The 12,952-nt window shown below is 38.9% G+C and overlaps 1 protein-coding gene across 2 annotated transcripts in view; it reads right to left on the reverse strand.

Moving 5' to 3' along the window:
- The window catches only part of vps53 (VPS53 subunit of GARP complex), a 184,054-nt gene that overhangs the window by 153,758 nt on the left and 17,344 nt on the right, over positions 1-12,952 (reverse strand). For both annotated transcript variants that reach the window (XM_052035456.1, XM_052035457.1), the window contains one exon: positions 8,714-8,780. In XM_052035456.1, coding sequence (XP_051891416.1) covers positions 8,714-8,780 — 67 coding nt within the window. The remainder of the gene's footprint in view (positions 1-8,713; positions 8,781-12,952) is intronic.

Genomic DNA, 12,952 nt, shown 5'->3' on the forward strand with positions numbered 1-12,952 from the left:
ATGGAAGGCATTCTCACTTGAATAAGAAGAGTGTAGGTTTACGTGGTATCCCATAGATTTGAACACAAAATTCAAGTTGACATTCCACAGCTGCATTCTGGATTAGATGTTAAACTGAGCCTATATATGATGTTGAAGAGAATTATCCCAGGGATCCTGGCCAGTTTCTAGCCCTCAACCAAATTACTTAATGGTCTTTGGAGAAACTAGCTATGTACAAATTGGCTGGCATATTCCTTACTTTACTGTAATAACTATTCAAGTACTCCTGGACATGAAGCACTATGAGACAACGGGGTTGGGAAAAGCACCATATGCAAGTCCTTTCCTTGAAGCCTGTCATGATCCTGCTGACATTGAAAAATCATTCACTTGAAAATTTCCAGCTTACAGTTCCAAACTTCACTAAGAGGCTTTGTACTCCTGTGTTCAGCAAATTCCCACATGATCATTCAGGCACAGGAAGCTTGAGGATGACAATATCAACTTCATGGGAGGATTATCCCTCCTCACGACTCTCTTGGATTTCCTCGGGAAGATTGGCCACCACTGATCTCTGCAATCCCTTTCATTTCCCACTAGGATTTACCACAATGCTCTTCTGTGTGCAGGGATTTGTAGGGTCATATTCTCTCAGTGCAACTCAGTCTAATTTATCACTAGGATCTGCTGTACACAGTGACTCACACAACCTCCCAATCACAGATATAATAAAATGATAATACCTGGAAGATTTGCCAGCACAATACACCAAGGGAGTTAAAGGGTTTAAAAATACATAAGCAAAAGTTTCAAATATCATATTTTCATTTCCTATTAATTACTCAGATGTTAATTTGTCCTCCCGAGAGGCAAAATGTCATGATAAGAATGGCTGGGGCAACAGATGAACTTCTCTTCACCCTTAACCCACTGTCTCCACATATCCATTCCAAAAGTAATGATATTAGTGACAAGAACGCCACATGGCAATGATCGCATCTGCTTCTTATTCACAACAAAAACAATCTACAATAGGCCAAGCTCAAAAAGGTGAATGTTATTCTTGATGGCTCCCGAATCCAACTTCAAAAGATCTGTCATTACAAACTTACGGTTGAAATGTGTTTGGTTTGGAACTTCTCGGTGAAAACATGTTTCCAGAATATTTTCCTCTCTCCCCTCTCATGTTCACACAAAAAATACCGCTTCATTGAAACATGATGGAAACTAAATTTAATCTGGCCTCTAAAATATATTAGTTGAAAAACAAGCAAGGTGAGTTGAGCAAAATTGTTTAAAACCAATCCACACATTATCCACAACATGCAAGAGAAACCCCTTTATAAGAAAATATTCAGTTAAAGGCTGTATCTGCATACTAGTGTAAATATTTATATATAAAATAATCTTGAAGCAATTCTGCTTTTTAATTTTTACAATTATGTATCTCCAAATTCACAGATTAAGTACAAAATAATGAAAGCATTTGCTTTAATAGCGTTTAATAATGTATTTTAATCACACATTAATCGTCACAGACAATAAAAAACGTCAGCTACTCGCATTGTAATGATTCAGTTTGTGATCCTTCCAATCTTCTGCTTGTGACTTTTAGGAATTAAACTGAAGTGGGTTCCACTTTACTTCCATTCCCACACTCCAACACGTCTCTTTCCACTGCCAACAGATCTGCAAGAATATTGCCGAATGACGCCACTTGGCTCCTCACAATCTCAGTCCACTCCAGAACTTTGAAAATATAAGGACTTTAAGCTATTTCTTATCAGTCTACCATAGGAGAATACCACTGCTATGGATACCTCCTTGCAGAAGCAACGCCTCATTTATATCCTCCATCCGATTCCAGGACACCAAAAAGAAAAACAAAGAACTTAGCACCAATAACGATTTAATGCATTGAAATAAAAGAAACCAAGTCACAAGCTATGACCACATTTAACTTATTCTTTCCCTCCTGTAAATGTTACTGAATTTAAATCTGAACAAATTTTTAAATGATTCCATTATAACTCCAGAATATTTATCTTGCCTTACACCGAAGATTATACGACGACTACCAAATGCAGTTTTTGATCTGATATTTATGTTGTCCTGGTTGTTCAGAAACCGTTGTGTTCTACTGAGAATTTGTTTCTTAGCATTTTTGGGAGACTCAGTATTAACAGGTGTTTAGCTAGTTACTAACTGACCCAGCACTTGCCTTTTCTAACATAACTTGAGAGTGGCAGAGGGAAAGAAAAGACATTCCTTCAATCTCTTGACTGATGCTGAATAATTTTACCATTCTTGTCCTGAAAGCTGCTTTCATATTAAGCACTGGAGAATTAATTAGCTGTACCATGACCACATTTAGCTTTGTATAATATAGCTGGTTCCCTTATAACCCAGGCATGCTATCCAATTTCATCATTTTGTGAATGCACTAACAAGCTCTGATGTTTTGACCTGTGAGCACAGGCACTGGCTATATTAACAGTGCCAGAGCCAGCACAACACTGACAACAACCAGGCAAGTTCAGTTAAAAATATAATTAGTTTTTGTTGAAAGGTTGTTGAAGGTTGCAGCTATACTCCTTGCACTTCACATAAAATTTGTATAACATAAATGCCCATTTTTCAAAGATTACTGATGGAGTCAATGTGATAAATATGTTAACAAAAAAAAACTGCTATCCTAGAAGCTATTAAAATATGCTCTTTTAATGGCTGAGCATCTTCGTAATTTCTTTAAAAAACTGAAACATAAAGCAATATTTAAAAACAAATTTTAATAGAGCTAGCTGTCCACTGGTATGTTTAGAGTGATGACTGCAGCTACATACACATCTGTGCATTTCCTTTCATGTCCATTTGTAGTAATTCCTGCTTCCCATGTGCTGTTTACTGCACAAGTACATCCTTTTTTTGTTCTGAAAGCTCAAGCAATTATTTCTTTACCATGTACTATCCACACCCATCTGAGGCCTGGTAGATATACTACATCAAGTGCTCATCCAGGCACTTTTAAAATGTGATTAAGGTTCATGTTTTGACCACACTCTCAGACCACGAATTCCAGACCCTCATCAGTCTTTCTCCCTTCCTCCCCCTCCCCCCAGGTCTACCGATTTTTTTTTTGTTCAGAAGAAAACCATGCCAGCCAAGTCAGTTTTCTCTCAAAGTGAAATCACCAAACACCACCGTAAATTTCTGAACTCTCTGTAGAATTCAATGATGTTCTTTGGGGAATGAGAACTGCCCAGTTGGTTGACTCTTAATGTATACCAGTGGCCAAGCAGTCTACTCAATTGTGGCAACTATTTATGCATCAAAGAATGGGCAATGAATGGAGGCTTGCCAGTGTCAATCACCAATTCAGATGAAATGGTGCTTGTTTTAAAAAGGCAGCTGAAATATTAGCTTGCCATCAGTTTAAATTGAACTTCAGCTTCTGTAATGTTAGAATGATGTATTTGTGAATTATTATAGGAAGGGACCAGTATAAGTACCTGTTGGAACTAAACAATCTACTGTCTGTTCCTGACATAGGGATTTGTAGAAGAGTCATTAATTCATCACTCTAAAGCCAATAGATGACTGTCACCTCACAGTTAATTCAACAAAGGAAGCTCTGTACTGAGCGAAACCAACATCTGGAAGCAGTAACATGTATGAAGACAGTATAGTAAACCGATCTGTTCCTCATTTGTTTTTTCTTGGTTCCATTTCCTGCAGGATTTACACCACCGCCAGAGATGGTACAGTTATCAGGGCCAAAAAGGTCTCTCATGCAACTTTTTACCAATTACAATCTCACTCATCTACACAAGTTCTGCAGCTTCCAATGGTCATCCCTTTAAATTTAAATAAGGCCAGGAGATCACTGATGCCCTCTCCAGGAGCTTGTTGGGTTTCACCAGAGCCACCACATCAACAATGAGAAAATATGCTCTTTGGTGATATCCACTGAGATTTTAAATATCAGCTTGAGATACGAAAGATAAACATGATCATTTTGTTTCCCGTACCCCAAAAATAATGGGTTAAAAATTCTAACATGCATAGCACTAACATGCAGGGGACCCACGCTAGTGGGTTTTGGGGCCACAGAGAAGTGATTTCCTAATGAATGTTGCTTGCAACTAATCACGAACACAGAGGCACCGATTCCCAGAGCTTCAATGCTATTATGCTAAGTTCTGATGCAATACATCCTATACATGATTTCCCACTATGGCAGGAGCTCTTCAAGCAACAGCTCAGTGGGACAACTGTTTCATCTGCTGGGACAGACACCCCATTTTTCTGCATTCTATGGTAGAGAATTCTACAGGTCCACCACGATCTGGCCAAAGAAATTTCTCCTGTTTTTTTGTAATATTTATTTTTTTGTAATTCATAGTATTTTTATGTCTTTGCACTGTACTGCTGCCGCTAAAATACAAATTTCACATCATACAAGTCAGTGATAATAAATCTGATTCTAAATGGCATTACCTACATTCTGAGGATGTGACTTGTGGTTCTGGCTTCTCCAACAATAGGGAACATGCTCCCAATATCCAGTCTGCCTGGCCTTGTTAGTACGAGATCCCCTTTCAATCTTTCATGCTCCAGTGAATATAGGCCTAGCCTACTCAATCTCTCCTCATGTGTCAATCCTGCCATCTTTGGAATCAGTCTAGTAAAGCTTCATTGCTATGGCAAGAACATCCTTCCTCAGATAAGGAGATCAAAACTGTACACAAAACTCCAGAAGGGGATTCGCCTAGGCCCTATATAGCTTCACTCCTGTACTTAAATCTTCATGCAAAGGCCAACATACCATTTGCCCTCTTAACTGCTTGCTGCACCTGAATGCTTGCTTCCAGAGACTAGTGTAAAAGAACAACTGTGTCTTGTTGCACCTTCCCTTTTCTCAATGAATCACCATTCAGATAATGGCTTTCTGTTTATAACAGTGAACGTGGATAACCTTTCTTCTTTCACCCTTCTACACTCCAGTGAATATAGGCTTAACCTACTCAGTCTCTCCTCAGATTCCTAAGGATTGGGAGCATTTTAGAATTCAGCAAAGGATGACAAAAAATTAATTACAGGAAAACAAATTATGGGAATATGACTCCTGATGAAGGGTCTCAGCCCGAAACGTCAACTCTATTTCCTTCCATGGATGCGGCCTGACCTGCTGAGTTCCTCCAGCGCTTTTCGTGTTTTGCTATGGGAATAAACTAGTGAGAAACATAAAAACCTGACTGCAAGGTCTTCCATATGTACGCAAAAAGAAAAGAATGAGTGAAGGCAAATATGGGTCCCTTACAGACAGAATTGGGAGAATTTAAAATAAGGAAATGGCAGAAATACTTTGAGCCTGCCTTCACAGAAGCCAACACAAAAGACCTCTCAGGGAAACTAAAGAACCAAGGGTCCAGTGTAAATGAGGAGGTAGGAGAAATTAGTATTTGTAAATAAATACCTAGGTAGGTTAATGAGCCTGAAAACTGATAAATCCCAAGCATCTGCTAATTTACATCCCAAAGGTTTGAAAGAAGTGGTTGTGATGAAAGTGAATGTCTAGGTTACCTTTTTCCAAAATTCTACAGATTGAGAGAATCACAATCAGGTTTATTATCACTGACATATGCCGTGAAATTTGTTGTGCAGCAACAGTATAGCACAAGACATAAAAATTACTACATTTTACAAAAATAAATAAGTATATAGTGCAAAAGAGGAATAGCAAGGTAGTGTTCATGAACCATTCAGAAATCTGATGGTGGAGGGGAAGAACCTGTTCCTAAAACATTCAGTGTGGGTCTACAGGCTCCTGTACCTCCTCCCCAATGGTAGTAACATGAAGAGGGCATATCCCGGATGGTGAGAGCCCTTAATGGTAGATGCCACCTTCTAGAGGCACTGCCTCTTGAAGATGTCCACAATGGTGGGGAGGATGTGCCATGATGGAACTGGCTGAGTCTACAACCCTCTGCAGCCTCTTTCGATCCTGTGCTTTGGAACCTCCATACCAGGCAGTGATGCAACCAATCAGAATGCTCTCCACCATACATCTATAGAAACTTGCAAGAGTCATTGGTGACATACCAAATCTCCTCAAACTCCCAATGAAGTAGAGCCACTGGCATGCCTTTTTTGTGATTGTGTCAGTGTGTTGGGCCCAAAATAGATCCTCTGAGATGTTGACACCCAGGAACTTGAAGCTGCTCGCCCTTTACACCACTGACCCCTCAACGAATACTGGTGTGTGTTCGCCCGACTTCCCCTTCCTGAAGTCCACAATCAATTCCTTGGTCTTGCTGCCATCTGAGATTCTGCCAACAACAGTGGTGTCATCGGCGAATTTATAGATGGCGCTTGAGCTGTGCCTAGCCACACAGTCACAAGTGTAGAGAGATGGTTAACGTAAAATAAAGAGTAGGAATAAACAGGTCTTTGGTCAATTGGCAGGCTGTGACAAGTTGGGTACTGCAGGGATCAGTGCTTAGGCACAATCTATATCAACCTTTTAGCTACGGTGACCAAATGTAACTTTTCCAAGTTACTGATGACATGAAATTAAGTGGGAAAGTGAGTAGTGATGAGAATGCAAAGCTGCTTCTAATGGATGAAGACAAACTACGTTTGTAGTCACAGATGGTCTACAATGTGGAAAAAAAATGAGATTATTGACTTCAGCCACAAAACCAAAATCCTGAGCATTTTTCTAAATGGATGAGGGATTGGTAAATGTTGATGTTCATAGGATCCTGAGTGTCCTTGTGTACAAGTTACTGGAAGTTAATGTGCAGCTGCAACATATAATTAGGAAGGCAAATGAACAGTTGGCCTTGAAGGATTTGAGAGCAAGAATAAAAATGTCTTACTACAAGTAAACGGGGCTTTGTGGAGACGACATTTGGAGAATTGTGTTCAATTTTGGTTGTCTTAGCCAAATAAGGAAATGCTTGCTACACAAGGAGTTCAGTGAGGATTTGCCAGACTGGTTCCTGGGATAGTTGGTCTATCATAAGATTGAGTAAGCTAGGCCTCTATTCTCCAGAGTTTAGAAGAATGAGAGTTCACCTGATTGAGAGGCACAAAATACTTTTAAGGGTTTGATAGGGTAGATGTGGGGAAGATGTTTCCCTGGGTAAGCAGTCTAAAACTATGGGTCACAGGCTCAAAATAAGGAGAAATTATTAGAAATGTCTTCACTTTGTAGTGAATCTTTGGAATTCCCTTGCCTGAAAGGTGATGGAAGCACAGTTGTTGTTTACATTCCAAGCAGAGATCAACAGATTTCTGGATATTAGAGACTTCAAGAGAAATGAGGATAGCACAGGAAAATGATGATGAGGCAGATGATCAACCACAATCTTTGAGTTGTGAAGCAGTCTTGGGAGGGGGAATGCTGAATGACCTACACTGCTCCTATTTCTAATGTTCCTGCAATGAAAATCCATCCAATTTCTGATCAACATTTTAAATAACAGGTCGTGATTAATAATGTCAAATGCCACACAACACCATCAAAGCAACATCCAAGGTCCAACTGTCTTTAGATACTTCGCCAATGATCTTCCTTTCACGTCAGCTGAATGTCCAACTCAACTCACAACTTATAAGAAATTGAACCGGTTCACACCTACATGCAGTAAGACCCAGAACACATTTAGATGTTTAGCAAGTAACATTTCATACCAAACAAGTCCCAGGCAATGGCCTAAGCAAGAGTAACCATTTACCCTTGATATTGAATTTCATGTTGAATTTTTAAACTCCCTGTGACAACCTGGTGTATGATCACATAATCTTGAACTAAAAATCTTGATACTCAGGAAGCTTGATTCACCAATACCATGCAACAGCATAAGATTATCAAAAATTAATACCACATGTAATTCAGGCTACAATAATGACTATTGGGGAAAATATCTTCATCTTTTGGATACCAATTATGCCATCTGATCCATCCTTTTAAGCAACTTCAGTTTTATGTTCAACGTAGTTTTGCTATGAGCATTAACAAGGTGCAGGGACAATCACTAAAATATGTTGGTCTCAAAACTCAATGCTTTTCCCATGGTTATACGTTGGTTGCTCCAGAGTTGGAGATAAAAATAATCTATACATTATTACACCAGATTCAAAATAAAGAAATACAGTATATTCTGAAGCACTTCAAAATTGAAATCAAGTAAATTTACACATTGTGCATAGGTTACACACATAAAGAGAACTATATTAAATCTAATTTTTGTATACATATTTATTTTCAGTGTGCATGTTTTTATTGGTAACTTTAGTTAAGATGCATAATTTTAACCCCATAATATTATTATTCATGAATCAATTATATACTTAAGATAAATTTTATTTCATTTACAAGGAATATTATAAAACTGAACTGCATGGAAATAAATGCAAACATCATGATTACACACATAACCCGAGGAATGCTGGGTATAGTAATTAGTATATTTATAAAATGCTTTGTTTCTTAATCTTGTTCACCAATGCTATTTCAGTGCCAAAGGACTGTGGGATGCAAAGAAATATGTAATTGAAATAGGAACAATCCATTTTCCAAATAAATAAATATAAGTTAATCAAAAACTATCAAGTTTAATCCTGCAGCAAACTTTTGCAGCTATTCATTCAGATATGATTAAAGTAGAAATTTAATGCATTACACAGACTATAAGTGCACAAATCAAAAAATGTGGTTAGCTACCTGTCGGCCATCTTGTCCTACATTGGTCTGTCCTCTTACTACAGTTCGAATGTTATCATCCAACCGTCTGCCAAAACAAAATACAAGGTTTAAAATGTGCTTTTATATCGTTATTAGGCGATTGATTTTGCATGGCACAACATTCAAGAAGCTGTACGATATAGCATAATGGCACTTTCCGAAACATAGATAAAGATGTTCAAGTATTTAGATACAAATGCAAGTGTGTGTGAATTTTTCAACTGATAGTCTGTTAGTACATGAATTCTTTGTTACCTTTGGCATTCAGTATTACAGGTCCTTCACAAACGCCCAACTTATGGGCACCATGTACATACAAATAAGCATTCGGGAGATCGGTGGGATGGATGGGGATGGATCTGTTGGCTGTTGCGGGGCTGCAGGCATCTTCTGCTGGGTGGGAGTGGGGCATTTCCACGTGCCTTCTCTGCCCACCCCATCCCCTTCCTGAGCTACAACAATCAGGGGCTGGGTCGAGCCAGCAGAGTTGGGAGCACTGAGCAGACTCGTTTACTCGCTCGCTCACTCACTGAGTGAGTGAGACCAGCTGACGGCCGCTCTTCCCAGGCCTGCTCGCTCTCCCATCACAGCTGATTCTATTCAGTTTGGATTACGCACAATTCTTGGTAACGGAACCCTGTCATAACCCGGGGACCACCTGTACTAAGTTACAAATCATTTAACTTTTTTTGCCCAACCTCAGAGACTATTTACCTCAAAAACTATTTTGGCCTCATGCTCAGAACAGATGCCCTACATTGTAATATTTCCCTTTATCAAATTAGCCATCCTTAGTCTCCTTTAGTAAGAATGATGAATGGCACCAAATTACTAGCAATGGTGCCTTCAAATATATTGGGTACTCGGCTGAGATGAGCCAATCCTGCTACAACGTAGGACTCTCAAAGTCAATAACAATGAAGGAAGACAGGTTTGCATTTATATAGCCAAAACAGTAATTTTGAATATAGCCATTGTTGTAATGTAGAATTGCAACACCCATGTGCACATGGCAAACTAGTACAAACAGCAAATATGATAATGTCCTGTAATAATCTAATTGTGTAACATTGATTGAGAGATAAATATTGATTAGGTTATCTCCTCTGCTCTTCTTCAAGAATACAGCAACACAATTTTTTCATCACCTGCTTAATATCATGCCAGAAAGTTGACAGAAACTGAGTTTCATCTCATCATTTTGAGATGAATTGGAGTAAGAGGTCACAAGATGTTGTAATAATTTATTCCCGAAACATTAACACTAGTACATTAAACAGTGGTGCTATTTCTAAATGATTCACATTAGAAGACTAATGAACAAAGAAAATGCCTTGAATCCTTAAAAATCCTCACAGCACTGGAATTCAACACTGTATTCAACTAAATATATAGGTGAAAACAGGATATTGGTGTAAAGGCTAATTCCTCCCATGTGAAGCAATAAGATAAAACAATGGAATTGATGGCAACTTGATACCAAAATGCAACACAATCCTACAGGATCTTGAGCTTAATTTCCTCCCAACTCAAAATTCAAATTAGTTATGCCTACAGCCCAATACTGTTTTCACATGACCATACAGATGGTAACTTTATACATACTTCAGAAACATTTTTTAAAAATCCAATTACAGATAAAAATTTAATCTAAATTCATGAAATAAGAGTGTGAAATTCAGAAATCTATGAACTGAGGATTTATCCAAAAAGTAGTTTCACAGGGAAAGAAAAATAACTGAAACTAAGTTTATGTTTAGAAATGTATACTCGACTAAATAGAGTCTAAAAACAGCAGGCTTTTGGATTAATCTTTGCCCTCAGGAAACGCTGTTGATAGCACGGGCTCTGAAGACAATCTTTGAAACTTGGAACCCTCTGTATCATTGACACCAAAAATCAGCGTCTGTTTCTTTGATTCATAACCCACATTCCTAGTTAGACTCCCTCCTCTAACTGAAGGGATTCTTTATAGACATACCAAGTATCTCCTTTCTTCATTTAGTCATTTAGGAATTCTGCACATGACATATTGGGAAAGGAAGGAGGTAACCAGGGTGGGAAAGAAACAGGGAGGGAAATAAAAATAGAATCTCCCAAAAGAAATGTTTAAGATTCAAACATTTTCTTCATTCAATAGTCTTCTAACATAACAGAAAATGTCTCCAATTACAAATAAAAACAGAAAATGCTGGAGTGCGGAAGTGAAAGAGGTAGAGGGAATAAAAGAATTCTCTGATCTCCATCTTTAGCCTGTGATGATGGTCCAAAATAAGCTTGAAGAACAGCACATCAGTTTCTGTCCAGCCCTCAGGACTCAATGAATTCAACTATTTCAAGAATTAGACTTTAACTTGCCTTTGCTCTCCCTCCACAGGTGCTGCTTGGCCTGCTATTTCCAGCAATCTCTTTTAATTCAGGTTTCTTGTAACTCCTATGTTCTATATCACACAATTCCAACATTTTTTTTTAAACACCTCTCTCTCCCCTGTCCTTGGTGAGAGACTAAACAGTTTGTAATTTAAAAGAATTCAAATACATAAGATCCTAACAGCGCTTGACAAGGTAAACATCGAGATGGTTTCACCAGTAGGAGTCTCAAACAAGGGGAAATAGTTACAAGAGCCAGTCATTTAAACTGAGGTACCCTTTCAGAGGGTAGTCAGTCTCTGGAATCACCTGCCCCAGAGGCTGGTGGAGGCTCAATCACTAGGAATATTTAAAGTGGAGATAGATAAATATTTGAAAGATTGAGGAATTGAGAGCAATGGCAAAGTGGTATAAGAGAGAGGAGTTGAGGCCAGAGGGAGTCAGGGCAGGCTTGAGGGGCCTGGTGGCCTACTCCTGCTCCTATTTACTTGTTTTCTTGTGTGCTCATTCATATCCTATTTACATTTCCTCCAAATTATTAAACCTTTACTACCACTACCTCCTCTCAACCAGCATCTACACTCTCTATCCTTCTTGGTCTCCCACCTTATTTCAGAAATTCCTATTGTTCACTCCACCTTCCCCTTTCTCTCCTCCTAAAAACACCCAAACTTTTCCAAGTCTGAAGAAAGGTCTTTGACCTGAAATTGTAACAGTTTCTCCTTCCATAGCTATCCAGCATTTTTTGTTTTTATTTCCAATCTCGGGTATTTCAATTTCCGAAATTTCTTTTACATACTAGGAGTGTCTGAAACGCAGGTAATTACAAGTGTAGCCCAAACAGAACATTTTACAAATTTTTAAGATAGCATCTTTTCTGATCAACCTCTCAAACTTAAAGATTTACGTCACAGATTTCTTTTCTCCACTTTATACAGATAGTTTGTTCAGGGCATTTTTCCACTCACTGTTCCTTTCTTATCTTTCCCATACTACCCACCTTCAAAATCAATGTATTACATGGAATTTTCCCAGAAACAGGCCATTTGATCTGACAGGTTTCTGGACTGCATGAATCTCCTGCCATTTTACAGCTCACTCTCTGAATATACTCTTCTATTCCTTTCTCTTCAGGTTCTTAACCAGATTCTACTGAAAGGCATCAGTACTCTGTCTCAACATTGCATGTGCTAGTAAATTCCACATTCTCAACATTCTGTGAAAAGAAAAATTTTTTAAAACTGCAGACACTGATAAAGGAAAAATAGAAAATGCTGGAAATACTCAGCAGGTCAGGCAGCATCTGGAGAAAGAGAAACAGTTAATGTTTCTGGTCTGGGGCCCTTCATCGAACTGGGAACTTTCTGCATTGGAACTAGCTGTTTCTGCCTGTTATTTTGGCTCTGTTTCTCCACCTCCCCACCTCACCCCCACCCCAGATGAAGAGTCTCAACCTGAAGTGTCAACTCTCCATCTCCCTCCAGAGTCAGTCACAGAGTAATACAGCATGGAAACAGGCCCTTCGGCCCAACTCATCCATGCTGACCATGGTGCCTACCAAATAGTCCCATTTGTCTGCATTTGGCCCATATCCCTCTAAACCCCTCCTAACCAGGTACTAATCCAAATGTCTTTTGATGCTGCCTGGCCCACTGAGTTCCTCTATCATCTTGGTTTTTTTTGCTCCAGATTGCAGCATCTGCAGTCTCTTGTGTTTTTTTTCCAGCATTTGTAAGGACCCTCACCATCCAGGATATGCACTCTTCTCGTTACTGCCATCAGGGAGGAGGTAATAGGAGCCCGAAGACCTACATTCAACGACTTAGGAATAGCTTCTTCCCCTCCGCC

Source organism: Pristis pectinata, chromosome 21, assembly GCF_009764475.1.
Source record: "Pristis pectinata isolate sPriPec2 chromosome 21, sPriPec2.1.pri, whole genome shotgun sequence".
Classification (NCBI taxonomy): domain Eukaryota; kingdom Metazoa; phylum Chordata; class Chondrichthyes; order Rhinopristiformes; family Pristidae; genus Pristis; species Pristis pectinata.